This window comes from Lagopus leucura, unplaced genomic scaffold (genome assembly GCF_019238085.1).
Source record: "Lagopus leucura isolate 7727_CA_CO unplaced genomic scaffold, USGS_WTPT01 35050-0_obj-0_obj, whole genome shotgun sequence".
Lineage (NCBI taxonomy): Eukaryota > Metazoa > Chordata > Aves > Galliformes > Phasianidae > Lagopus > Lagopus leucura.
Genome location: NW_024967775.1, coordinates 1 through 21,671, shown reverse-complemented (window position 1 = coordinate 21,671; position 21,671 = coordinate 1). Strand labels below are relative to the sequence as shown.

At 71.9% G+C, this 21,671-nt stretch overlaps 3 protein-coding genes across 3 annotated transcripts; 1 reads left to right on the top strand and 2 right to left on the bottom strand.

The window, feature by feature from the left end:
* Positions 1–293: 293 nt before the first annotated feature.
* On the bottom strand, positions 294–11,647 carry SLC4A2 (solute carrier family 4 member 2). Its single transcript, XM_042894051.1, has 23 exons — positions 11,499–11,647; positions 8,515–8,646; positions 6,402–6,567; positions 6,094–6,326; positions 5,912–6,028; positions 5,574–5,790; positions 5,127–5,263; positions 4,861–5,041; positions 4,658–4,793; positions 4,388–4,571; positions 4,202–4,316; positions 3,938–4,122; positions 3,597–3,810; positions 3,306–3,521; positions 2,946–3,094; positions 2,683–2,877; positions 2,395–2,610; positions 2,188–2,277; positions 1,851–2,017; positions 1,175–1,428; positions 922–1,091; positions 529–702; positions 294–458 (listed from the first exon to the last, which is right to left on the bottom strand). Exons 2-23 carry the CDS (start codon positions 8,572–8,574, stop codon positions 378–380), a joined length of 3,657 nt encoding a protein of 1,218 aa, XP_042749985.1. The 5' UTR covers positions 8,575–8,646; positions 11,499–11,647; the 3' UTR covers positions 294–377.
* A 192-nt stretch (positions 11,648–11,839) lies between these two features.
* Positions 11,840–14,314, top strand: CDK5 (cyclin dependent kinase 5). Its single transcript, XM_042894047.1, has 12 exons — positions 11,840–11,948; positions 12,075–12,163; positions 12,240–12,307; positions 12,371–12,431; positions 12,500–12,556; positions 13,193–13,288; positions 13,385–13,459; positions 13,548–13,644; positions 13,715–13,784; positions 13,891–13,951; positions 14,021–14,101; positions 14,193–14,314. Exons 1-12 carry the CDS (start codon positions 11,912–11,914, stop codon positions 14,277–14,279), a joined length of 879 nt encoding a protein of 292 aa, XP_042749981.1. The 5' UTR covers positions 11,840–11,911; the 3' UTR covers positions 14,280–14,314.
* Positions 14,315–14,848: 534 nt separating this feature from the next.
* On the bottom strand, positions 14,849–21,334 carry LOC122193306 (acid-sensing ion channel 1C-like). Its single transcript, XM_042894050.1, is given in 16 exon segments — positions 14,849–14,958; positions 15,272–15,318; positions 15,405–15,476; positions 15,546–15,717; positions 16,291–16,444; positions 16,534–16,590; positions 16,662–16,812; positions 16,911–17,038; positions 17,113–17,263; positions 20,091–20,686; positions 20,689–20,909; positions 20,911–21,034; positions 21,037–21,096; positions 21,099–21,152; positions 21,155–21,260; positions 21,263–21,334. Coding segments are annotated over 16 exon segments (2,244 nt in total). The 3' UTR covers positions 14,849–14,879.
* Positions 21,335–21,671: the final 337 nt, after the last annotated feature.

Below are 21,671 nucleotides of genomic sequence, written 5' to 3'. Positions count from 1 at the left end.
CTCCCCGACCCCCTGGGCTGCCGGCAGCCGGAGGGGCTCAGCTCCCCTCAGCCCACCGCGCTCGTAACGCCGTTTATTGCCATCGGGGTCACCCCGTTAAAGAAGAGCGGGGTTCTGGAAACACCTGATCGTCGGGTGGGAGCGCGGGGCCGGGGCGGGGCGCGGACCTGCGGCGCTGCAGGGTGGCGGTGGGGGGGCTCCGCCCCACGGCACGGTCGGGACGCGGCCGAGGGACCCCCGACCGCGCGGCGGAGGCGAGCGGGGCCGGCTGGGCTGCGGGGCGGCTTCTCTTTGGCGGAGCCCCGAAGGCGCGGGGTGCCGGGCAAGGTCGTGCGTGGGGAGCCGGCCGTGCCCGGCGCGCTGTCTGGCCGCGGGGCTCAAACCGGCATCGGCATCTCGTTGTACTCATCCACGCCTTCCCGTTCGTCCAGGATCGGCTCGGCTTCGTCCGCATCCAGCTGGGGAGGTGCGGGGTGAGAGGCGGCGGGGGCTGCGCCCGGCGCCCCCCAGAGCCGGGCGGGTACTTACACACTTCATCTCGCGGTCGGTGAAGATGCGGCTCAGCAGGCACATGCGGAGTGGCACGGTGAGGATGAGGATGAAGGGGAAGGCCAGGGAGGCCACGGTGGACATGACGGCCCAGAGCACGGCCAAGCATGCCAGCTGCAGCCCGGTGAAGAGGTGCATGCGCAGCGTGCGTACCTGCATGGGGGCGGGCGTCAGGGCGCGCGGGACCCTGCGTCCCCCCTCCCCCCGTCCTGCGCCCCTCCCTGCCGCGTGGCTCCCGCAGCCCGCACTGCGGCCCTAAGCGAGGCGCCCCGCTCCACCCAGCCCTGCCGCGGCCCCGGCTGAGGCTTCGGCCCCCCCCCCCGGCAGGGCACGGCCTCTCCCACCCCCAGAGCGGCCCCGGGACCCTCCGACCTTTTTGACATAGGGGACATCGGGGTGGTGCTTGGGGGGCATCAGCAGCAGCTGCAGGCGCTCGTAGAACTGGATGCCGTTCAGGGAGGTGACGCCCATATAGAGGAAGATCCCGAAGAGCACAGCCAGCGGGATCTGGCGCAGCAACTCCCCGATGACGATGGACAGCCCTAAGGACGGGGGGGGAGGGTCGGCAGTGGCGTGCAAGGAGGAAACGGCGGAGCCCCGCGGCCACGTCCCGGCAGGCACCTACCGACGAGCACGGCCACCAGCAGCCCGGTGACGCGCTGCTCCTTCACCTCCTGGATCTTGGGTTTGTCCCCCGGCGCCACCGCCTTGCTCATGACGGTGAGGGCGTTGGCGTGCGTGACGGAGCGCACGGTGGCGGCGGCGAGCCAGGGCAGCCCGAAGAGAGCGAAGAATCCTCCCATGGCCACGATGAGCAGCAGGTCGAGGTGGAACCCAGAGCCCTTCTGCAGCATCCGCTCCTTCTTGCTGATGATCAGCCTGGGCACAAGGGCGGACTGTTGGCGGCGCTCAGCTCAGCGCGGGTGGGCACGGCTCAGCACGGCACGGCACAGCTTAGAATGGCTCGGCATGGCATAGCTTAGGATGGCACGGCACAGTTTGGCAAGGGTCAGCACGGTATGGCACAGCACGGGTTGTCCTGACATGGAATGGCAGTTTGGCAAGGCTCAGCACTATGAGGCACGGCTCAGCATGGCCCAGGCGGGCATGGCTCAGCATGGCACGGCATGGCACGGTTTGGCACGGCGCGGCAGAGCAGAGCAGGGCACAGCACAGCTTGGAATGGCTCAGCGTAGCTCAGCACAGCACAGTTTGGCCCGACGAGCGCAGCACGGCACGGCGCAGCTCGGCACGGCGCTCCCAGCCCTGTGCACGTCCCAGCCCGGCCCCGCTGCGCTCACGTGGTGATCTGCGTCTCCATGAAGATGAGGATGAAGACGAGGACGGCGGGGAGGCCGCTGGCCACCATCATCCACACCGGGAAGTCGCTCCTCTCGCCCAGTGGGTTGATCACCCAGCCCCGCTTATCGGGCGCCGTCACCGAGAACCCGCTGGGCACGCTCAGCTTCTGCAGGGCGCAGGAGGCTGTGGGGTCACCGGCTCCCACGGGGAGAGGGCTGCCCCCATCCCACACCAGGGACCCCAGCAGGGCCCAACCCAAAGGGCTCCAGGCCCAGATACCGGGGGGCAGCATCCCCTGAGGGGCCGGGGGAGCACGTGGGGGTCCTGGGCGCTGACCTGCGTGTAGGTGTCACGGATGCTGTAGTCCACCAGAACCATCACCAGGATGGCGATGGGCACCCCGAAGTCCCCGATGAGGCGCCGGATCTGTTGGAAGGACAGAGTCAGCCCGGCCCCGAACCCCCCGACCACCCTTGGGCTCTCTGTGCCCCCAAAGCCGGGCTCACCCCGTGCCCACGCCGCCGTCCCGCCTGCCCCACGCACCCGTCCAGGGAAGAAGCGGCTGTTCTTGAACTTGCGCAGGAAGAAGGCGATGAAGAAGGTGCCGGCCATGAGCACCAGGGAGAGCAGCGCCGTGTTGGGCTGCCCCGTCACCTTGGTGGCCTCGCGCTGCGCCGTGCCGTTGGGTGCCGCGGTGCCGTTGCTCCACACCGTGCCGTTGGGCTGAGTGCAGCCGTGCAGGGGGTGCTCCTGGAAGATCTGTGCAGTGCGGGGCGTCAGGAGCATCCCGGCCCTGCAGCACCCACAGCACCCGCAGCACCCACAGCTCACCTTGCCCAGCTTGGAGAAGGTCTCGTAGATGAAGATGAGGGAGATGAGGAAGGAAAAGATCTCCTGGGTGAAGCGCGAGACGAAGCGCACCAGGAAGCTGCCCTCGCAGGCCACCATCAGCAGCACGATCAGAATGAGCCAGAAGCCGATCCACACGCGCCCCACCAGGTACTCCAGCCCATTGGATGTGCAGAACTGCAGCACAGACGGGGTGAGCGGGGGCGGCCATAGGGACCCCACAGCCGGGAGCAGCCCCTGCCCACCGTGAAGAAGGCCTCCTCGAAGACGAGCAGCGGCCCCGAGAAGCCAATGATGAGCAGGGGCTGCGCACCCAGCAGGCAGAACAGCACGCCCTGCAGCGACGTGGAGATGATCAGCTCTGACACCCCGATCAGGCCGTGCGTCTTCTCCCCTGCGGAAAGCACGGGGTCAGAAAAGGCCCGTGGGGTTGGGCCAAGGCCCCTCACTACGCACCGCACTCCTCCGTGCCGCGCAGCGCTCTGCACAGCTCCATAGGGCGCCCTGCACAGCTCCATAGGGCGCCCTGCACAGCTCCATAGGGCGCTCTGCTCCATCCCCACACAGCGCTGCCCCATCCGGATGCACCCCACGCCTGTGCTCACCCAGCAGCCCCCCGAAGGTGATGGCCGGGGACAGCGCGGCGAAGTAGATGAAGATGACGGCGGCGATGCACTGCGGGTTCAGGGCGTCCCTGAAGTCGCTCAGGTAATGGGGGTATCGGCGCCGCACGTCCCGGATCAGCCCCCCAAAGGGCCGCCCCGTGCGCCGCAATGGATCGTCCTCATCCTCATCCTCAGCCACCTTCAGCTTCAGCAGCGCTGCACCCGGATGGACGGACAGATGGACGGTTGGCCCCGGCCACCCCACGCCTGCCCCGCCGTGCCCCAGCCCACCTTTCTCCTCGGGGGATTTGGGCTCCAGCAGCAGCCTCCTCTCCTGCTCCTCGCGTTTCTTCAGCATCTCACGCTGGAAATGTGCGACGCTGCGCAGCAGCTCCTCGCCCTGCACCTCGGAGGGCGGCAGCACCACGCTGCAGTCCAGGAACTCGTTGATGGCCGTCAGCAGGTCGTGCCGGTCGTCCGCCAGGTAGGCGGCCTCGTGGAATTGCTGCGGGCAGAGGGGTCAGGGCGGGCTGCTGGGCACCGGCGGCCAGGGGGGACAGGAGTGGGAACAGGGCACAGGGATGGGAATGGAAACGGGGCACAGGGATGGCGCTGCGGGCGGTGGCACCCACCTTGTCGGACATGAGGGTGGAGATGGAGCGCCCGATCTCATGGTAATCCATGTGGGTGCTGCTAGGGCCCAGCAGCACGAACAGGAAGCGCACGGGGACGGGCACCTCCAGCACCGAGTCCAGCTCCACCGCCTCCTGCAGCCGCACGAAGGCCATGGTGGGCTGGTCCAGGAACTCCACGCAGCCTGCGGGGCGCAGCGCTCAGCACGGGGCGCCATGGGGTGCACAGCACACAACCCCCCCCCTCCCACCACCCCTCCGTACCCACGAGAACCACGGTGGCCTCGGCGTCGTCGGGGATCTTCTCCAGCAGCTTCAGCTCGTGCTTGGACTTGGAGCGGGTGATGCCGGCGGGGGGCGCAGGGGGCGGGACCTCACGCTGCGGGCACGGGGTCAGCGGTGCCCGAGGATGAGGAGCAGCGGCCAGGGGGGGGAGGAAGGGCTGCTCACCTCCCGCTCCACGTCCACGCGCGTGTCGTGCTCAGCACCGTGCCCGGCGATGAGGGGCTCGGTGACAGCCGGCTCACCGCCCTCAGCCACGTGGTTGGTGCTGTGGTGGTGCACCAGCAGCGAGCCCAGGCTGCCGGCTGAGATGTTCCGGGGGAACGAGAACTCCTTCTCGTCGCTCGGGTGGCTGCAGACGGGCACAGAGCTGCGTGCGGAAGCCAAGCGCCCGGGCCGGCGCCTCCCAGCGCCGCGCGGCCCCGGCCCCGCACCCACCTGTGCTTGAGCAGCAGCGCACGCAGCACGTTGGCGCGGTCCTCAGCCCGGATCTGGTCGGTGATGACCATCTGCTCCACCACCTGGTGGGCCACGCCAGGCAGCGTCTTCTGGTCCAGATCCAGCAGCACGGCGCCTGGGGGGCAGCGGGCTGAGCGGGGACCCCCCTGCGCGCACCCCCGGGGGTCGGCCCCGCGCCGTACCGTGGGACAGCGTCTTGCGCAGCTCCAGCAGGCTGCGGAAGGACAGCGAGGCCACGTGAGGTTTCCCCCAGCGGTCCGTCTCCTCCTCCACGTCCTCCTCAAACTTGATCCAGCGCGCCGTCTCCTTCCACTGCAGCTCCTGGTTCTTGTCCAGCACCAGCTCGTTCAGCTCCACGAACACCTGCGGCGGCGCGGTTCGGTGGGTGCCCCGCAGCACGACGCGGGGCGGACCCCCCCCCCGGGACCCCCGTCCCGGTACAACCCACCTCGTGGGGCTGCCGGTCCGACCTGCGCGGCCGCGCGCTCTGCTCACGGTGCTCCTTACCGACGTGCACCACCTGCGCCTTGGCGCTCTTCCGCACCAGGTGCCGCCGCACGCCGGGCACGTCCTCGAAGCGGTGACCTGCGGCAAGGGGAAGCGGCGGGCGGGTGGGCGAGGGTGGCGGGCGCAGCCCCGCGGGACGGGGCGGGCAGCGGGGAGGAGAGCCCGGGCACCGCCAGCGCGAGGGCGGCCGCTCCGGGAAGCGTCGTCGCGGAGCACGCGGTGCCGGAGGGCTCCGAGCCGCGACTACGGGGCGCTCTGGGGAGGCGCCGCCGCCGCTTCCCGCTCCACGCGCCCGGCCCCGCGTCCCCGCACGAGGCCTCGCTCGCTCCGCGCACCGCTCCGGGCCCCCCGGACCCCACCACCCCCGGGGCACGGGCGCCGCACGCACTCTTCATGTAGTCGAGGTCGGCCGATGCCAACGTCTGCGCCTCCGATTCATCCGTGGGCACTTTCTGGTACTGCGCCTGCTCCGCGCCCGTCATGCTGCCGATGCGGCGCCGCTCGTGCAGGTTGTAGCTGCGGTGCCCGGGCTGCGCCCTGCCCGCGGGGCGCCCGGGGGAGCCGCCATCCTCGGGAACGGCGCTGCCCTCGGCTGCACGGCCCTCCTCGGCGCTGGGGCTGCAACACACGGAGCCCGTGGCACCGCGGTGCAGCCATCCCGCACAGCCCGTGGCACAGGACCCGGCGCTGCGCACAGCCGCGGGGCGCGGCACAGCCTCCACTCACCTGGCTGCCGGGGGGGGCCGGGGCTCCGTGGGGCTCCGCCGTGGGGCCGGGTGGCGCCGGGGGGGCCGGAGGCTCCTCCACACGGCGCTCGGTCACCTCGTCCTCCTGCAGGAAGAACTGCACCGAGAGGCGTGGCACGGCCAGGAGCGGCCCCGCGCCCCGCGGCCCCGCGCCGCCCCTACCTGCACCCCCTCGGCGGGGCCGCCCCGCAGCTCCTCGGCCGAGCGCTCCGTCTCGGTGTCGCACGCTTCCTCCTCATCCTCCTCCCCCTCCTCGATGGGAGGATTCTCCCCGGGGGCGGCCGCTCGCCCGCGCTTCTTCCTGCCCTTTTTGGGGGCCCCTTTCTTGCGGCGCGCGTCAGGAGGCAGATGCGCGGACAGGGGGTGGTGGATGTGCAGCGAGGACTGCCGGTGGTCTGCGGGGTGGCGCGGGTGTTGGGGTGGCCGTCCCCGCCCCGCGCCCCCCCCCCCGCGCCCCGTACCCCACTCACACTCGAAGTCCTCCTCTCCGTAGATGCGCCCCGGCTCCTCCACGCTGCGCGGGTGCGCGTCGCTGAGGATCTCCTCGAAGCGCTCCACGCCCAGCGCCTTGTTCAGGTCCTTCTCCTCTTCCTCAGCCAGCGGTGGCGAAGCGGGGCCCGGCGCGGGCGGCTCGGGCTGCGGACGGGACGGGGCGGGGCTGGGCCGGGCCGGGTGCGTGCCACGGCTCCGTACGGTGCGGACGCCGCCACGGCCCTGCGGCACCGCGGGGAACGGACATCCCGCACTCCCTCATGGCACGGTCACCCCCGTGGCACCCTCGGTCCGCCACCCTCACCGCACTCCTGGACGCAGCCCTCCCCCGTGCCACCCCGGACACGGACGCCCCGCACGCCCCCGCGGCACCGCACGGCGCGCGCATCCCGCATAGCACCGCGGCAGCCCCGGGCGCAGCCGCCCTGCGCAGCCCCAGGACCCCGCACCCGAAGGACGCGGCCCCGCGCCCCGCGTCCCCCCGGCTCCGCGCCCCACACCCCCGTGTCACCTCCCTGCGCCCGCACCGCCCCGGGACGGCTGCCAGCTGCAGGGTGCGGGTGTGGGCGCGGACGCGGGATATGGGGGCGGGGTGCGGGATGGGATTTGATTGCGGATGCGGGGTGCGGGCCGTACCTGAGTCATGGCGGAGCCCTCTCCCTCCGCAGCGCTCGCGGCGCTTTATCGGAAGGTCACGGCGGTGGGGGGGGGGCGGCGCGGGGGGCGGCGGCTCCGTCCCCCCCCCTCGGCAAACACCCGCGGAGCCGCCCCGCACTGCCTCAAGGTGACAGCGCAGAGGGCAGCGCAGCGCAGCAGCATCCCGGCCCCCCCCCCCCTCCCCTCCCCTCTCCTCCCCGGGCTGTGCTATGCGCGGCGCCGCCGGAATGCGCCCCCCCGGGCGGTGCGCGGCCCTCCGGAACGCGGCTCTGCCCCCGGCCGTGCCCGGATCCCGCTCGGGGTTTGCGCTGTCGAACCCCTCGGCACCGCCCGTTCCCTTCCCCCCCAAGGTCTCCCCAGGGACGACCCCGCGGAGGGGGTGGCACGGCTGTAGGGCCGCCCCCCGCAGCCGGGGGGTGCGGGGGTGCCGCTGGCGCCCCGCCCCACAGCTCGGGAGCCCCCCACGACGGCAGCCCCCACCTCCAGCAGTGTCCTCTCTGCCACACGGTCACCCCCCAGACCACCACTGAGGACCGGGGTGGCCCCAAAGAGTTCCCAGGAGCCGACCCCCCCTCCAGCCCAGAGCCCCCCCAGCCTCCTCCCAGCCCTCTTCCCTTTGCTGCTCCATGACTCCCCTTGCCATCCCCACCGGCGTGCACCCCGCCTGCGCCCCACGGGCGGTGTCACAGCGCCGGATCCCACAGCCCTCCTCAGGACACCCCCCCCCACCACATCCCCTGCCCCAGCGCTGAGCTCCGGCTGCGGTTACACCGAGGACCCCCCAGCAAACCCACCCCGCCGGGCCGGGACGCCGGCGCTGTGCCATCCCCACACCGGGTGGGCGATGCCGCAAAGCCCCCTGCACTCTGTCACCTGCAGGACAGCGCGGTCGGGCGGTGCGGGGTGCGGAGCAGCGCCTTACCGCGATGTGCAGGAGGAAATCCATGGTGGCACAGTGGCAGGGAAGGGGCGCAGAGCTGTGCCAACCACAGACCCATCCCCGGTCACGTGCCACCAACGCAGCCACGGTACGGGGACGGCGAGGGGTTAATCGTTAACCAAACAACTGCGGTCCATAAACCCGCCGAGCTGAGCACCCGGCACGGCATCGGCACAGCCGGCACCTGAGGGTACCCCGGCCCCACGGCTCAGCCTCACGGTGCTGCCCCATAACCGCACCGGGGCAGGTGCCGTGTGCCCGGATGGCAACCCTGGGGTGCATGGGAGGGCTGCGCAGCGCCACGTGCCGTGCTGTGCCACGCCGTGCCACGCCATGTGCTGCGCCACGCTGACCCCCGCTGCCCCGTGCCATGCCGTGCCGTGCCGCCCCCCTCAATGCCGCGCTGACGCACGCCGTGCCGCGCCGTACCGGCGGTGCCGTGCCCCCACGCTGCGCCTCCGCCCCTCTCCCCGCCGCCCCGTGTGTGCACTCACGCTCTCGAAGGCGGAGGAGACGATGTGGTGCAGCTCGGAGGACACCGGGGAGCGGCTCATGGTGCCGTCGGGCGCAGCTCAGCCCTTCTCCTTCTCGCGGGGGCTCAGAGGGCGGTGTGGGCGCAGCATAACCTGCGGGGCACGGCGGGGTCGGTGCGGGTCTCCCGGTGCCGGCCCGGAGCCGCGGTCGGCGTCGCCTCGGGCTGACCCGGGGCCGGGGAGGGAAAGAAAACAGCGCTGCGGGCTGCGCCCCGCGGACGGCTCCGGCAGGGTTTGTGTTGGCCGCGGGGCCGAGCGTCGGGGCGGCGGCCAAGAGCAACGCCGGAGAGCGGAGCTTGGATGGGGCCCAGCGCCGCGGCGCGACCCCGACCGCGCACCCAGCCCCAGCCCCCCCGCTGGGCGCCACGGACGGCGCCGGTCCCCCCCGCGGCCCCCACCTGCCCCGGGCAGCTCCGTGTGTGCGGCGGAGCCCTCGGAGCTGCGGTTATTGCGGCCGGAGGTGGCCTCATGTGACGGCACAGACCGGGCGCAGGGATGACCGCGCCTCACATGGGTGCCCGTCATCGCCCCCCTCACCGCCGTGTGCCGGACGGCCTCCAAATCCCGCTCTTCCCAGGAGTTTTCCTGACGCTGTGCCCATCGGCACGGGCAGGCACGGCACAGATAAGCACTGCTGTGCCTGCCACACCGCGCTTCCGTCCCATTCCAAAAGCATTGGCTGCAGTCGGGCTCTGGAGCCCAACCCCTGCACCAGCTGCTCCCTGCAGGCACCGCAGCTGCTGCTTCGCTGCACGGGTTGCAGCCTCCTGAACACCTGCTGGGCTGCGCAGAGCCGAGCCGGGCTGCCCGGGGCTCCACTGTGGGTAATAACGTAGGGACCGCCGCGGGGCGTCCCTGAGCAAATCCACGGGGACCTCTGTGAGTACAGCCGTGGGGACATCCACGGGGACAACATCCATAGGAACACCAACGGGAACATCACGGGAACATCCACGGGCGCCACCACCCCCGCGGGCACCCGCTGCCGCCAACCCCCAACCAGAGCCATCAATTCGGCAGTGCCACCGCAGCCGTGCAGGGAACACGGCCTCCTCGGGTGACCCCGCTGGAAACGGTGACGACGCCGGTGCCAGAGTGGCGACTGAGTCACCGTGAGCACAGAGGGGCAGAAGAGGAACCTCTCGCTCCATGCCAGGAGAGGAACCGCGTGCAGGCTGAGTCAGGGGGCTTCCCGGAGCCCCCAGCCCAGGTGAGGAGCACGCAGGGGGTGCGGCGCCCCCCCGTGTGCCGCCTTTCCCAGGCTCTCGGCGCGGCACAATGGGCTCTTGTTTGCGGGACCAATCCAGATAAGCAGGGCAGGTCCGCGATAGGGAGATAGCGCTGCCAACACCGCCGCGCTCCATTAATTACCTCCTGGCTCCGATTAGCGCCTGTGCGTGAGCCGGCTCTGCTGCCCCCGCCCCGCGCTGCCATGCATTCCTGGGGCCAGCCTCGACCTGCCCGCCTGATCCCGCCTAAGACGATTACAGGGCACCGTCCCGGCCGCCGCACCGCGCCCCGACGGGGCTGCGGCACCGCTGCGCCCGCACAGCCACGGCACCGCACCGGGGAGCGGAGCGGCACGCAGCGAGGGGACCCGCGGCCGGCAGCGCCACGTGGGCACAGCACCTGCAATCGTCCTGCTGGAGACCCGCAGCGAGGCCCTGTGGGCAGCACGCTCACAAGAAGCATCTTCAGGTGCGCCATCCGTGTGCGTGCACCACTGCCGTGTGAGCGCCGTCCCCATGAGCACCACACACGCCCCAGGCTCACGCTGTTGTTTTGCACACATTGGTGCCCAGGAGACAGGGAGAAGCTGAGAGTCCCACAGCTGCCCCGCTGCTCGCCAGGCGCCGACACGGAGCTCTTCACATCCATCCACCCCCTTGGGGGCCGCCGGCGCCCATCCCCACATCCGGTGCCGCCGGTGCGGCACGGAGCGGCTCGGAGTGCCCCGGCGTGCCGGCAGAGCGAGGAGCCGGGCACACCGCCACGTCCCGGCCCGGCTCACCCGCGGCTCCGCGCGGTCCCGGTGCCACCGCCGCCCCTTCCCGTGGCGGTGACCGCGGGATGGATCGGCGCCGCCGCCCCCGGGCTCAGCCCCGCGGGGTTTTGTGCTGCGCGCTGCAACTTCAGAAACCGCCACCAAAAATATCGCCCGCCCCGCGGTGACCTCAAAGCCGTCGGGGCCAGGAAATGAATCACGGCGCCGCGCCGCGCCCCCGCGGGACCGAACCCGAATCCCCCTACGGGGACGCGGAACGGAGCCGCGGCTCAGCCCCACTCACCCCATCGCCCCGCGGTATCTCCGCGGTTCCGGGGCTTTGGCCGCCGCCGTCCGTCGGTCCGTCCGCGCCCCTCTCCGCCCCGCGGGGCTCTTATAGCGGTACGCGCGGAAGAAGAGTGGCGGCGACGGAGCGCGGCGGAGCGCTTTGTTCCATCCCAACGGCGGCGGTGCCAACTCCGAAGCGCTCCGCCGCGGCCACACCTCCGTGCGGCGGGGGGGGCACGGCCGGGGGGCTCTCCCGGCTGGGAAGGGGGGGGGGGGGCGGGTCGGGGTCACAGCCCGGTTCGGAGCGGGGGGCGGCCCAGCTTTAATAGCGGTGCTGTGTAAGGAGCGCCGCCCGCCCCCCCGCAGCCCCGCCGGCACCGCCCCCCCGAGTCCTGCGGGAGGGGGGGTGGGAGGAATGGAGGAAGTGCTCCCGGTGCCCCGCAAAGAGCGAAAGCGCATCTCCGTGCCCGGTGGGCCGCCCGGAGCCGTGGAACGGCCCCGAGGGTCCGCTCCGCCCGCACCGAACGGAGTCCCGGTTGTGCTCCCCCGCATCCCCCGTCCCGCACCCGAGCACCACCATGGCGGGCAGAGCGGGGCCGCCCGTGCCGTGTGCCGGGTTGGCCCCGCGGAGCCGGGGCACCGAGCCCCGCACCGTCCCGCCTTCGTCTCTTACCGGGGCTCCGGGCGCGGCGGGAGGCTCGGCGGGGCGGGGCCGGGTGGAGCGGGGCGGATTCCGGAAGCCCAAACGGGCACAGCCCCGCGCAGGAGCGGGGAGCGAACACCGAACCCGGAACCGCACCCGGAACCGCCCGGCGGCGGCGGCGGGGATCGAACCGCCGGCCGGATGAGTGGAGTGGGCGGGGCCAAGGGAGGGAGGGACCGATAGGGGCGGGGCCAAGGCAGGGGCGGGACAGAGCACGAGGGCGTGGTCACAGAATGGGCGCGTCCGGGGCGGGGCTACTGGGGTGTAGCGGAAGGGGCGGGACTTCCGGGGTGACCGGGAGGTTTGGCGGAAGTCGAGGAGCTGCCGGGAGGTGTGGCGGAAGAGGCGGGGCCGGGGCGCTGGGCCCGGAGCGGAGCGGAGCGATGCAGAAGTACGAGAAACTGGAGAAGATCGGGGAAGGTGCGGCCGGAACCGGGCCGGGACAGCGGGGCGGGAGGGGCGGCGACCGGGGCCGGTTGGAGGCGGGGCGCCGTTATCGGTGTGTCCCGTCAGCGCTGCGCCTCTGACTCGGCCGCCCGCCCGCAGGCACCTACGGGACGGTGTTCAAGGCCAAGAACCGGGAGACGCACGAGATCGTGGCGCTGAAGCGAGTGCGGCTGGACGATGACGACGAGGTGAGGGGAGCTGCGTGGGGCCGGGCCGCGCCGAGCCCCGCCGGGCCGAGCCGAGCCGAGCCGTGCCGTCCCGCAGGGCGTTCCCAGCTCGGCGCTGCGGGAGATCTGCCTGCTGAAGGAGCTGAAGCACAAAAACATCGTCAGGTGAGGCCTGCGGGCGGTGCTCCCTGCTCGGCGCCGGCCCGCTGCTGACGCCGCTCCCCGCAGGCTGCACGACGTGCTGCACAGCGACAAGAAGCTGACGCTGGTCTTTGAGTTCTGCGACCAGGTGAGCGGGGCGCTGCGGCCCCGGGTCTCCTCCAGCCGTGCCCTCATGGCCGCCTCCCCCCCCCGCAGGACCTCAAGAAGTATTTCGACAGCTGCAACGGGGATCTGGACCCTGAGATCGTGAAGGTGCGGGGTGTGGGGGGCACAGCCCTCTCTTCTCTCTTTCCCTCTCTGCTCTGCCCTCGTGGGGCCCCATCTGCAGCACTGTGCCCAGGTCTGGGGCCCCCAGTACAAGAAAGACAGGGAGCTGTTGGAGAGGGTCCAGAGGAGCCATAAAGATGCTCAGAGGGCTGCAGCACCTCCCTACAAAGACAGGCTGAGGGAGCTGGGCTTGTTGAGCATGGAGAAGAGAAGCTGCGGGGTGACCTCAGTGCAGCCTGCAGTGCCTAAAGGGAGCCTGCAGCCAGGAGGGGAGTCAGCTCTTGGAAAGGGGAGATGGCAGCAGGACGAGGGAAATGGTTTGGAGCTGAGGGAGGGCAGCTGGAGGTTGGATGTGAGGGGAAGTTGTGTGCTGTGAGAGCGGTGAGGGGCTGGAACAGCTGCCCAGAGAGGCTGTGATGCCCCGTCCATCCGTGGAGGTGTTGGAGGCCAGGTTGGATGGGGCCCTGCACAACCTAACCTAGTACTTGATGCAGTGGCAACAGGGGGTTGGAGCTTTGTGATCCTTGGGGTCCCTTCCAACCCAGGCCATTCTGTGATGCTGTCATTTTGGGGTGGTGGTGGCAGTGGTGCTGTGCTGATTCTGGGCTGTGCTCTCCTCAGTCCTTCATGTACCAGCTGCTGAAGGGCCTCGCGTTCTGCCACAGCCGCAACGTCCTGCACAGGGACCTGAAGCCGCAGAACCTCCTCATTAACAGGGTGAGTTCTGGGCTGGGGGCTCACACCAGGCCCCCCTTTGCCCCTTGGGGTCCCCTTGGTGCTCCCTCAGCCCCTGACCCCTTTGTCTCACTGCAGAATGGGGAGCTGAAGCTGGCAGACTTCGGCCTGGCGCGGGCCTTTGGCATCCCGGTGCGCTGCTACTCAGCAGAGGTGAGGAGGGGGCTGCTGGATGCACCCAGGGGTCCCGGTCCTCCCCAAGCATCCCTTCTGCCCCTTCTGCCCCTTCTGCCCCACGCAGGTCGTCACGCTGTGGTACCGCCCCCCCGACGTGCTGTTTGGTGCCAAGCTGTACTCCACCTCCATCGACATGTGGTCGGCCGGCTGCATCTTTGCAGGTAGCCGTGGGGCCGGGGGGCTGCGGGACGCGCGGGGCGGCCATGGGGGCCTCACGCCATCCCTGCACAGAGCTGGCCAACGCGGGGCGGCCGCTCTTCCCGGGGAACGACGTGGACGACCAGCTGAAGAGGATCTTCAGATATCCTTTGGGAGCCGCTGTTACCGGGGGGGGAGAGGGGTGAGGGCGAAGCCTCGCGGGGCCCCGCGCGTCCCGCAGCTCCCCGTGGCCCTTGACAGCCCCGCACGCTGCTGGGCACCCCCACGGAGGAGCAGTGGCCAGCCATGGCCAAGCTGCCTGACTACAAGGTGAGGCTCGGGGGGCACGGTGGGGCAGGGGGGGGCAGCGCAGGGCCGGGCGCTCATGACCATTCCCAGCCCTACCCCATGTACCCCGCCACCACCTCCCTGGTCAACGTGGTGCCCAAGCTGAACGCCACCGGCCGGGACCTGCTGCAGGTGAGCCGGGGTGCCGGGGGGCGTTCCTGTATCCCGCCGTGGGGAGGGGGCTGCTGTGGGGCCCTCAGCATCGCCCCCGTGCCGTCCCCAGAACCTGCTGAAGTGCAACCCGGTGCAGCGGATATCGGCGGAGGAGGCCCTGCAGCACCCCTACTTCACGGACTTCTGCCCCCCCTAAAAACCCACGTGGAGCCGTGGGGGCAGCAGGGGGGGGGGGGGGGGGGGGCGGGCCCCACCCCCCCGGGCCCCCCCCCCCCACCCCCCCACCCGCTATTTATTAGGATTTTAACCCAGCACCGCCCCGGGCTGCCCGCGTGCCGAGCCGCGGCCGAGCCGTGCCCCCCCGTGCCGGTGTAGCTGTAGGATGGGGGGCCGGGCCCTGCAGCCCCCCCAGCCCTGGTGGCGGTCGGGGTCCCCCGGAGCTGGCCCCAGGGGTCGCCCGTTTCCCGACCGCGCTGTCCGTGGCTGCGACGCGTCTTTGTTACCGATATAAAGAGCTTCCCTCCCCCCACGCTGCCTCCTTCCCTTGTGCCGCTATGGGCTGCGCCAGCCGCGTCCCCCCTCGGAGCCGGCCGTGTGGGGCAGGGCTTTATTGGTGCGAGGCGCGACGTACAGCAGGGCGCGGGGACGAGCAGCGCATGCGGGGATGCGGAGCGGAGACCTTGCAGCCCCCCGGCACCTGGCTTCCGTCCCAGGGCAGGGGCTGCTCCCCAGCGGACCCCCCGGCCGGCCGGGGGTGTGGGGCCGGACCCCTCGGTAGGAGAATTCCTCGGGGCGCCTACAGCCGAGTGACGAGGTAGCAGGAGCGGGGCGAAGGTGACACCGTCCGCGTGGCCGCGCGGGGCCCGAGGGGCGTTCTGCAGCGCGGAGGGGCGGTCAGCGGGGCGGCCGAGCTCCTGGGCCGCTTCCCGTCCCGTCCCGCCGCCGCCCCGTGGGGTCACGCGAAGCCGGAGCTCCAGGCTGTGCCGTGCTGGGCGTCCCCGTGAGCCGCGAGCCCGGAGCGGTGATGCAGGAGGCGGCCCGCCCTGCCGCCGCGCCCGGGGAGGGGGGGGGGGGAGGATGCGTGGCGGGGGCGACGCGGCCGCCCCACGGGTGAAGGCGGGGATGAGCGGCCGTGGGGGTCCCCGCCGCCGTCTTTGCCCCGCACCCCCCGGCTCCCCACGTGTCTACCTGGGTGGGAGCGAGGCGGCGGGGCTGCCCGGCACGGCGGGATGCTCCTGGTGGGCGGGCGGACGGAGAGGAGATGATGAGCGGTGATGGGCGGCGATGGGTGGGATGAGGTGGGGGGGGCCGGGGGGGTTACCAGGGTGGTGCCGCTGCCGCGCCGCATCCGCTTCTTGTCCTTGTAGAAGCCGACGAGTTTGTCCCGGAACACCTGGGGGGCGCCGGGGCCGCCGCCCCCCCCCCCGGCGGGCCCGGCCCCCCGCGCGGGGGCGCGGCTCACCTCGTACAGGTAGTCGAAGATCTCCAGGATGGTCAGCAGGCTGGCGCCGATGAAGAGCCCCATCTGCCCCCCGATGTCCCCCAGCAGCCCCGCCACCTCGTACGCCTTCTTCTGCTCGATCATCTCGTAGTTGAGCGCCTCAAAGAAGATGTCCAGCACCAGCACGTTGTCCCTGCGGGGGGTGGGAGCGGGGCGGGGAGTGCCGAGGTGGGGGGGGGGCTGCGCCGCGCTGCGGTGTGCCGTGCGGGGGGGCTGAGTGCTCTGTGCGTGCTGGGGGTTGGGCTGTGCAGTGCAGTGCCGTGCCATGCAGTGCTGTGCCATGCAGTGCTGTGCCGTGCAGTGCCGTGCCGTGCAGTGCCGTGCCATGTGGCAAAGCGTGCATTGGTGCATCAGGAGAGCTGTGCCATGCGGGGCTGCGCTGCTCAGATGGCGGTGAGGCACTGGCACAGGCTGCCCAAGGAGGCTGTGGATGCCCCATCCCTGCAGGCATTCAAGGCCAGGCTGGATGTGGCTCTGGGCAGCCTGGGCTGCTGGTTGGTGACCTGCACACAGCAGGGGTTGGAGCTGGATGAGCACCGTGCTGCTTTGCAACCCAGGCCGTTCTGTGAGTCTATGCCATGCTGTTCTGCAGCGTGCCAGGCGCACAGCAGCGCCGCGGGGGCCGTGCCGTGCCGTGCCGTGCAGTGCCGTGCCGTGCCGTGCCGGGGGTCCATGGCCGCCCCCCACCGCCCCAAACCCCACTCACGCGATGTATTGCTCGGTCTTGTTGAACTTCTTGGCGAGGTACCGCGCGGAGGCTTTGCTGGGGATCTTCACCATGGAAAGCTCTTTCCCGTAGCGCACGGTGTCGCAGGGCGTGCGGCACGCGCAGTACTCGCTGTCCTTCTTCACCAGGAAATCTGCGCCGGGGGACGGCGGTGTCGCGGCCGTCCCCCCCCCCCCCCGCCCCCCGCCTCCCCCTCCCGCTCCTATCGTGCCCCACACGTACCCAGCGCGGGGTCGGCGCACTCCTTGTACTGCTCCGGCGTGCAGACGTTGGCGTTGCCTACGGGGGGACGCGGCGCTCGTGGGGCGCGGGGGGGGCCGACCCCCTTCCCGACCCCCGGCCCCGCTCACCGGGCATGTGCACCATGCGGCAGTTGCAGTTCTCGGCCAGGTAGCGCGTCTCGCAGTCCAGGCGGCAGGCGGTGAGGCTGTAGTTGGTGAAGAAGTCGGACTCGATGGGGGTGGCCTTGCAGTCCCCCCAGGGCGGTGGCAGATACACCAGCTGCCGGCTTGGCTAAGGAAAACACGCGGCGCCGGCTGCCCCCCGTGCCACCCCCCGTGCCGTGCCGTGCCGTGCCGCGCCACCTCGGCGCCGGATACCCGCTGCTGCTGGCACGACACGAAGGTCTGGAAGCCGGGTGCCACGCCGAAGCCCAGCTGGTCGATGAAGGGCGGCTCCTGCTGGCTGTGGATCTGCACCTTCACCCCCGCCTCGTACGACGTCTCGTCTGCAAGCAGCGCGGGTCTGGGGCTGCGCGGGGCGGCGCGTCGCGCTCCCCTCCCCGCGGGGCGGCCGCCTCACCCGTGTCCCCCCAGACGGGCAGGTATTCCTCCTGCTGGATGTTGAGCATCAGCTCCAGCCCGTTTCCCGCGCCGCCCTGCAGCGTGGTCAGCAGCTCCGTGCCCGGCTGCCCCGAGTTGAAGGTGTAGCACTTGCCCAGGCGGGTGAAGATCTGCGGGGTGGGACAGGAGCGGCTGCTGTGAGGCGGTGAGGCGGAGCAGGGCGCGGTGGGGCAGGGAGGCGCCTTTCCCCACCGGCAGCCCCATAGCGCCGTGCCCTCGCTGCGGGGTGCGGCTGGACACCGCCGTGCGGGGCTCCCGGGAACCCGGCGCCGCAGCCCCACGTTGCAGCATCGCCACAGGTGCAGGCGGGGAAGAGGAACCGTCCCACACGGTGCCGTGGGTGCTGGGAGGCAGAGAGGCAGGCGGCACCACGTCCCATAGCCGTGCCGGCGCTGCACCTCCCGCACGTGCCGTCACCCCAAAGCTGCCCATCCCCACCTCCCGCCCAACCCCGCTCAGGGCGGATGGGGATGGGAGCAGGGCTGGTGCGGGGCCGAGCGGCGCACAGCAGGGCCGTAGCAGCGGTGGCCGCGCCGGTGCCGGTGCCGGTGGTTGCACTCACGGCGGCGAAGTTCTCAGGGCCGCACTCCCGGCGCGCCGGTAGAAGGCAGCCGGCTCGTAGCTCTTGACGGGGAAGAACCCACGGAGGTCGTGGGGCCGCCGCAGAGCCCGCAGGTAGCGGGAAAAGTCGCGGCGCGGCCGGCAGCTCGGCTCCCGACCAGAGCACGTCGGCGGCGGTGAGCCGCGAGCGCCGGGCGCGGTTGTGGTTGCGGAGGGGGACGGCGGGGAAGGCGAGAGCGCGGCTCTCGGCCTCGTCCAGCGCGGCGATGCGGGGCTACGCGCCGTAACGCCCCGTGCGCTCCCCCGACTGCGGCGGCAGGAAGGCGCCCGGCGAGGCCGCGAAGGCTCCGGCCCACAGCAGGCGGTGCGGGGTGGCAGCGCCGGGCGCGAAGACGTGCCGCAGGCCGTGCGGGAGCAGGAGCGGGCGAAGGCCGCCAGCCCGGGGGCGCCGCGAGCGCCAGTACCCGGCACCGCCGCCACGGTGCGCCGGGAGTCCTGCGGCACGGCTCTGCGGGGGGATCGGCCTTCGGGCCGAGCCGCGGGGACTCGGGGACGCGGGGACGCGTGAGCGGGCGCAAAGCGCGGCGGCGCTCAGCCGGCACCGACGTCCGGCGGGACCCCGGCGCGCGCGGAGCGGAACGGCGGCATCCGAGGATCCCGGCACCGAAAGCCCCGGCCCCGCTGCCGGTTCTTAGCGCCGTATCGGCCCCAAAACGCCGTCCTGACCCCGTGCCGTGGGGCGAGGGACCCCGCGGAGCACCCGGCGGCCCTCCTATAGGGGCAGCACCGGGGGCTGTTGGCAGCCCAGCCGTCAGCCCGGAGCCGCACGTGGCCGCGCGCCCCCCCCCGTGCCCCCGTCCTGCCCCACATGGGGGGAGGGGAGGGAGCGGCTGCTGCGGCAATGGAGCTCCCAAAGAGGGGAGCGGTTCCCATGGCAACGCTGCCCATCGCGCGGGGAGGTGGCTGCCATGGCAACCGGCGGCCCAGCACCAGGATGCGCCAGGGACCGCGGGAGGGGGGGACGGGGATGTGCCCCCGCACCGAGCCTCACCCACCCCACACCGGGAGCCCCACGCACGTCCCACCGAGTGGCCGCGGACCCGGCCCGGGCTGGGACATCTGCCACATGTGGGGAGCACGTGGCACAGCCTTTGTCACCGTAACAGAGCCCGGCCCAGCTCAGGGCCCAGCTCACCCTGCTCAGCACCGCGCCTTGCTTTTGGCCATTGAGTCGCACACAGAGGTTGGGGGGGGAGGAGGGCACGGCCATGTGCCCTATGGAAGTCCTGCCTCCAGGGCTCCACGTGTTCTGCTGCACTCTGGAACCCGGGGGAGGCAGAGAGCAGCAGCCCTGAGTGCGTTGGCACAGGGGAACGGGCGGTGGGAGCCCGGCTCAGCTCCCAGCCCCGGGGGGGGGGGTCACTCACACGGAGATCATTTCCTGCTCTGAGAGCCTCGTGCTGGCTGCTGCTCTGATTGCACGTCTGCCAGCTGCTGTGATGGGGGTCGTGCAGTGCAGGACACGGTGCTGCCCCACTGAATGCCTCTGTGGGGTGTTTGTGCCCTGTGCCCACCATCCCCGTGTCCCCACACAGAACTAAGGGTCCCAGTGCCCGTCCCTGGGGGCAGAGCACGGCCACGGTGTGGCCCTTCAGCACACACAGAACCTCTGGCACACTGTGGGGCATGGTGGTGGGTGGGGGGCAATGGCATGGAGGGGATGGCCGCTCTCTGGGGCGGCAGCAGAGGGGGCACAGAGCCACGGGGACTGGAGCTGTGGGACCCTGAGTGCAGGCAGAGCTTTGGGGGCTGAGCAGAGGCACAGAGCCCAGCACCTGCAGGTGGGTGGGGGCACCGCCGGATGGCACCCAGCACCCAAACCGCCAGTGGGGTTCAATGGGGGCGATGGGGATGGAGCAACCCACAGCCCTCCAGTACCAAATCCCCCTGTGTCCTGGGTGACACCCGTGGCCACGAGTGGGACCCCTAGCATTGGTGCCCCAACGCAGAGCAGCGTGTGGCAGTGGGGTCACAGTGTGGCCCTTCGGCACACACACAGCGTCCAGCAGCAGGCAGGCAGCGCCAGCACCGGGAGGGGTGGCAGCAGAGGGGACACAGGGAGTGGAGCAGCGTTGGCACAGTGCAAAACCTGGGGATGGGCACAGGATGGGGGCAGTGCCGGATGGCACCCAGCACCCAAACCACCGGCGGGGTGTGACGGGAGAGACGGGCACGGAGCCCGCAGGGGCCCCGCGGGGCCAAATGGCGCCGCGCTCAAACGCAATGGGAGGGATGGGACCGGAGCTCACCAGCACCCTCCAGCGCCGCGTCCCGCCTGCCCAGCCCCACAGCGGCGCTGCCGGGCCCCACACTCACCACGCTGAAGTTGCGTGCGGAGCAGCCGGCGCCGCGGAAGGAGCACTGCAGCAGCATGTCGGCCAGGTCGTGGCCGGTGCGGTTGTAGAACTCGGCCATGCTGAAGGGTTTGGCCTTGAAGTTCTTGAAGTTGGCCTTGTCGCGCAGCGCGGCCAGCACGGCGGGCTCGGCCAGCTGCGGGTTGCTGATCTCGTAGCGCTCGTTGAGCAGCGCCAGCAGCTCTCCCACGTGGTACATATCGTTGCGGGTGATCTTGGAGAAGCGGAACTCGTTGAGGTTGCAGATGGTGATGGCCGGGAAGGTGAGGTTGTGCGCGGCCACCTCGTCCAGTTTGGTGACGTGCGGGTAGGTGAGGAAATAGGCGACGCGCTCGGCGCACACCAGCAGCAGCAGCCCCAGCGCGCCCAGGAAGAAGGCGCCCCACAGCGCCCTGCGCAGCGCCGCTCCGTACGCGAAGATGTGGCTGATGCCGTGCAGCGACGAGCTGGAAGCGAACGCCCGCAGCCGCGACCGCGGCTCCGCGCCCCCCGCGCCCTCCCCGCCGCCCCTCATGCTGCCGCTCGCCCCCGCCCCATCGCCGCGGGAGGGACCGCCCCGGCCCCAAACCCGGCCCCGGAGCGCCCGCGGCCACCGGGATGCGGTTGCGGCTGCGCTGCCCGCGGGTTTCCCGCAGCGGGGGCGCGGTGCCCACCCTCCCTTCCCCGGTCCGCCGCCTTCCGCCGGGGGTGCGGGGTGGGAGCTCCGGGAGGGGCCGCGCCGGGCTCCTCCCGCCCCCCCGGGCGGCGATGACGGGAGGGGTGGGGGCGCAGCCCCGTCCCTACGCGTCGTCCCCGGCTTGGAGCAGAGGGGCTCCAGGGGGCCCCCCAGAGGCACCGAACCCGTCCCCACCCGGGAGCGGAGACGGGGCGACCCGTGGGTCCCGCTGCCGCAGAGCCCGGTGCCGGTCCCCTCGCGGGTTGGGGTCCCGCTGCCTCCGCTCGGGGCACCACTGCCCGCATCCCCACCCGGGTGCTCGGGAGGTTCCGGTACCGCCGTGCCCAGCGGGGAAGGGACTGGGACGGGGGAGATGCGGCAGCGGATGGCGTAGCGGCTCCGGGACCACCGCTGGGGACGGCGATCCTCTCCCGAGAAGGGCAGCTTTGGTGCGGGGGCACAACGCGGGGCTGTGGGGGCACAATGCGCGACCCCCACCCCGGCGGTGCCGCAAAGCGGCGTGGAACTCCACCGTTCCCAACTGCCCCCATCCACATCGCCAACCCCACCTCCCCGCTCCTATGGGGTTCCCCTCCCCACAGCCCGGCCGTACCCCGCCCCCTCCCCCTGCTCCCGACGCCGCGCAGCTCAGCACACGCCCCGCTCGGTTCCGCCGTTTATTCCGCTCCGCGCCGCTCCGCCGCCTGCTGCCGCATCAGCTGCGCGTACAGCCCGCCGCGCCGCAGCAGCTCCTCGTGCGTGCCGACCTGCGGGGTCCTCACTGCGAGTCCCGCCCCACAGACCGCCCCCCTCGGAAACGACCCCCAACCCCCCCGCAACCCCCGCCTCCTCCCAATCCCCTCCCAGCGCGGCTCAGACCCCTCCCCG

Excerpts from the sequence above, each read along its gene's own strand:
- SLC4A2 (XM_042894051.1), bottom strand. The coding sequence starts at position 8,574 with ATGAGCCGCTCCCCGGTGTCCTCCGAGCTGCACCACATCGTCTCCTCC. Across the intron at positions 2,018-2,187 it reads TCCGTGACACCTACACGCAG|AAGCTGAGCGTGCCCAGCGG; the intron begins GTCAGCGCCCAG and ends TGCGCCCTGCAG. Across the intron at positions 459-528 it reads CCGACCGCGAGATGAAGTGT|CTGGATGCGGACGAAGCCGA; the intron begins GTAAGTACCCGC and ends GCACCTCCCCAG.
- CDK5 (XM_042894047.1), top strand. The coding sequence starts at position 11,912 with ATGCAGAAGTACGAGAAACTGGAGAAGATCGGGGAAG. Across the intron at positions 12,164-12,239 it reads GGCTGGACGATGACGACGAG|GGCGTTCCCAGCTCGGCGCT; the intron begins GTGAGGGGAGCT and ends GCCGTCCCGCAG. Across the intron at positions 12,557-13,192 it reads TGGACCCTGAGATCGTGAAG|TCCTTCATGTACCAGCTGCT; the intron begins GTGCGGGGTGTG and ends TGCTCTCCTCAG.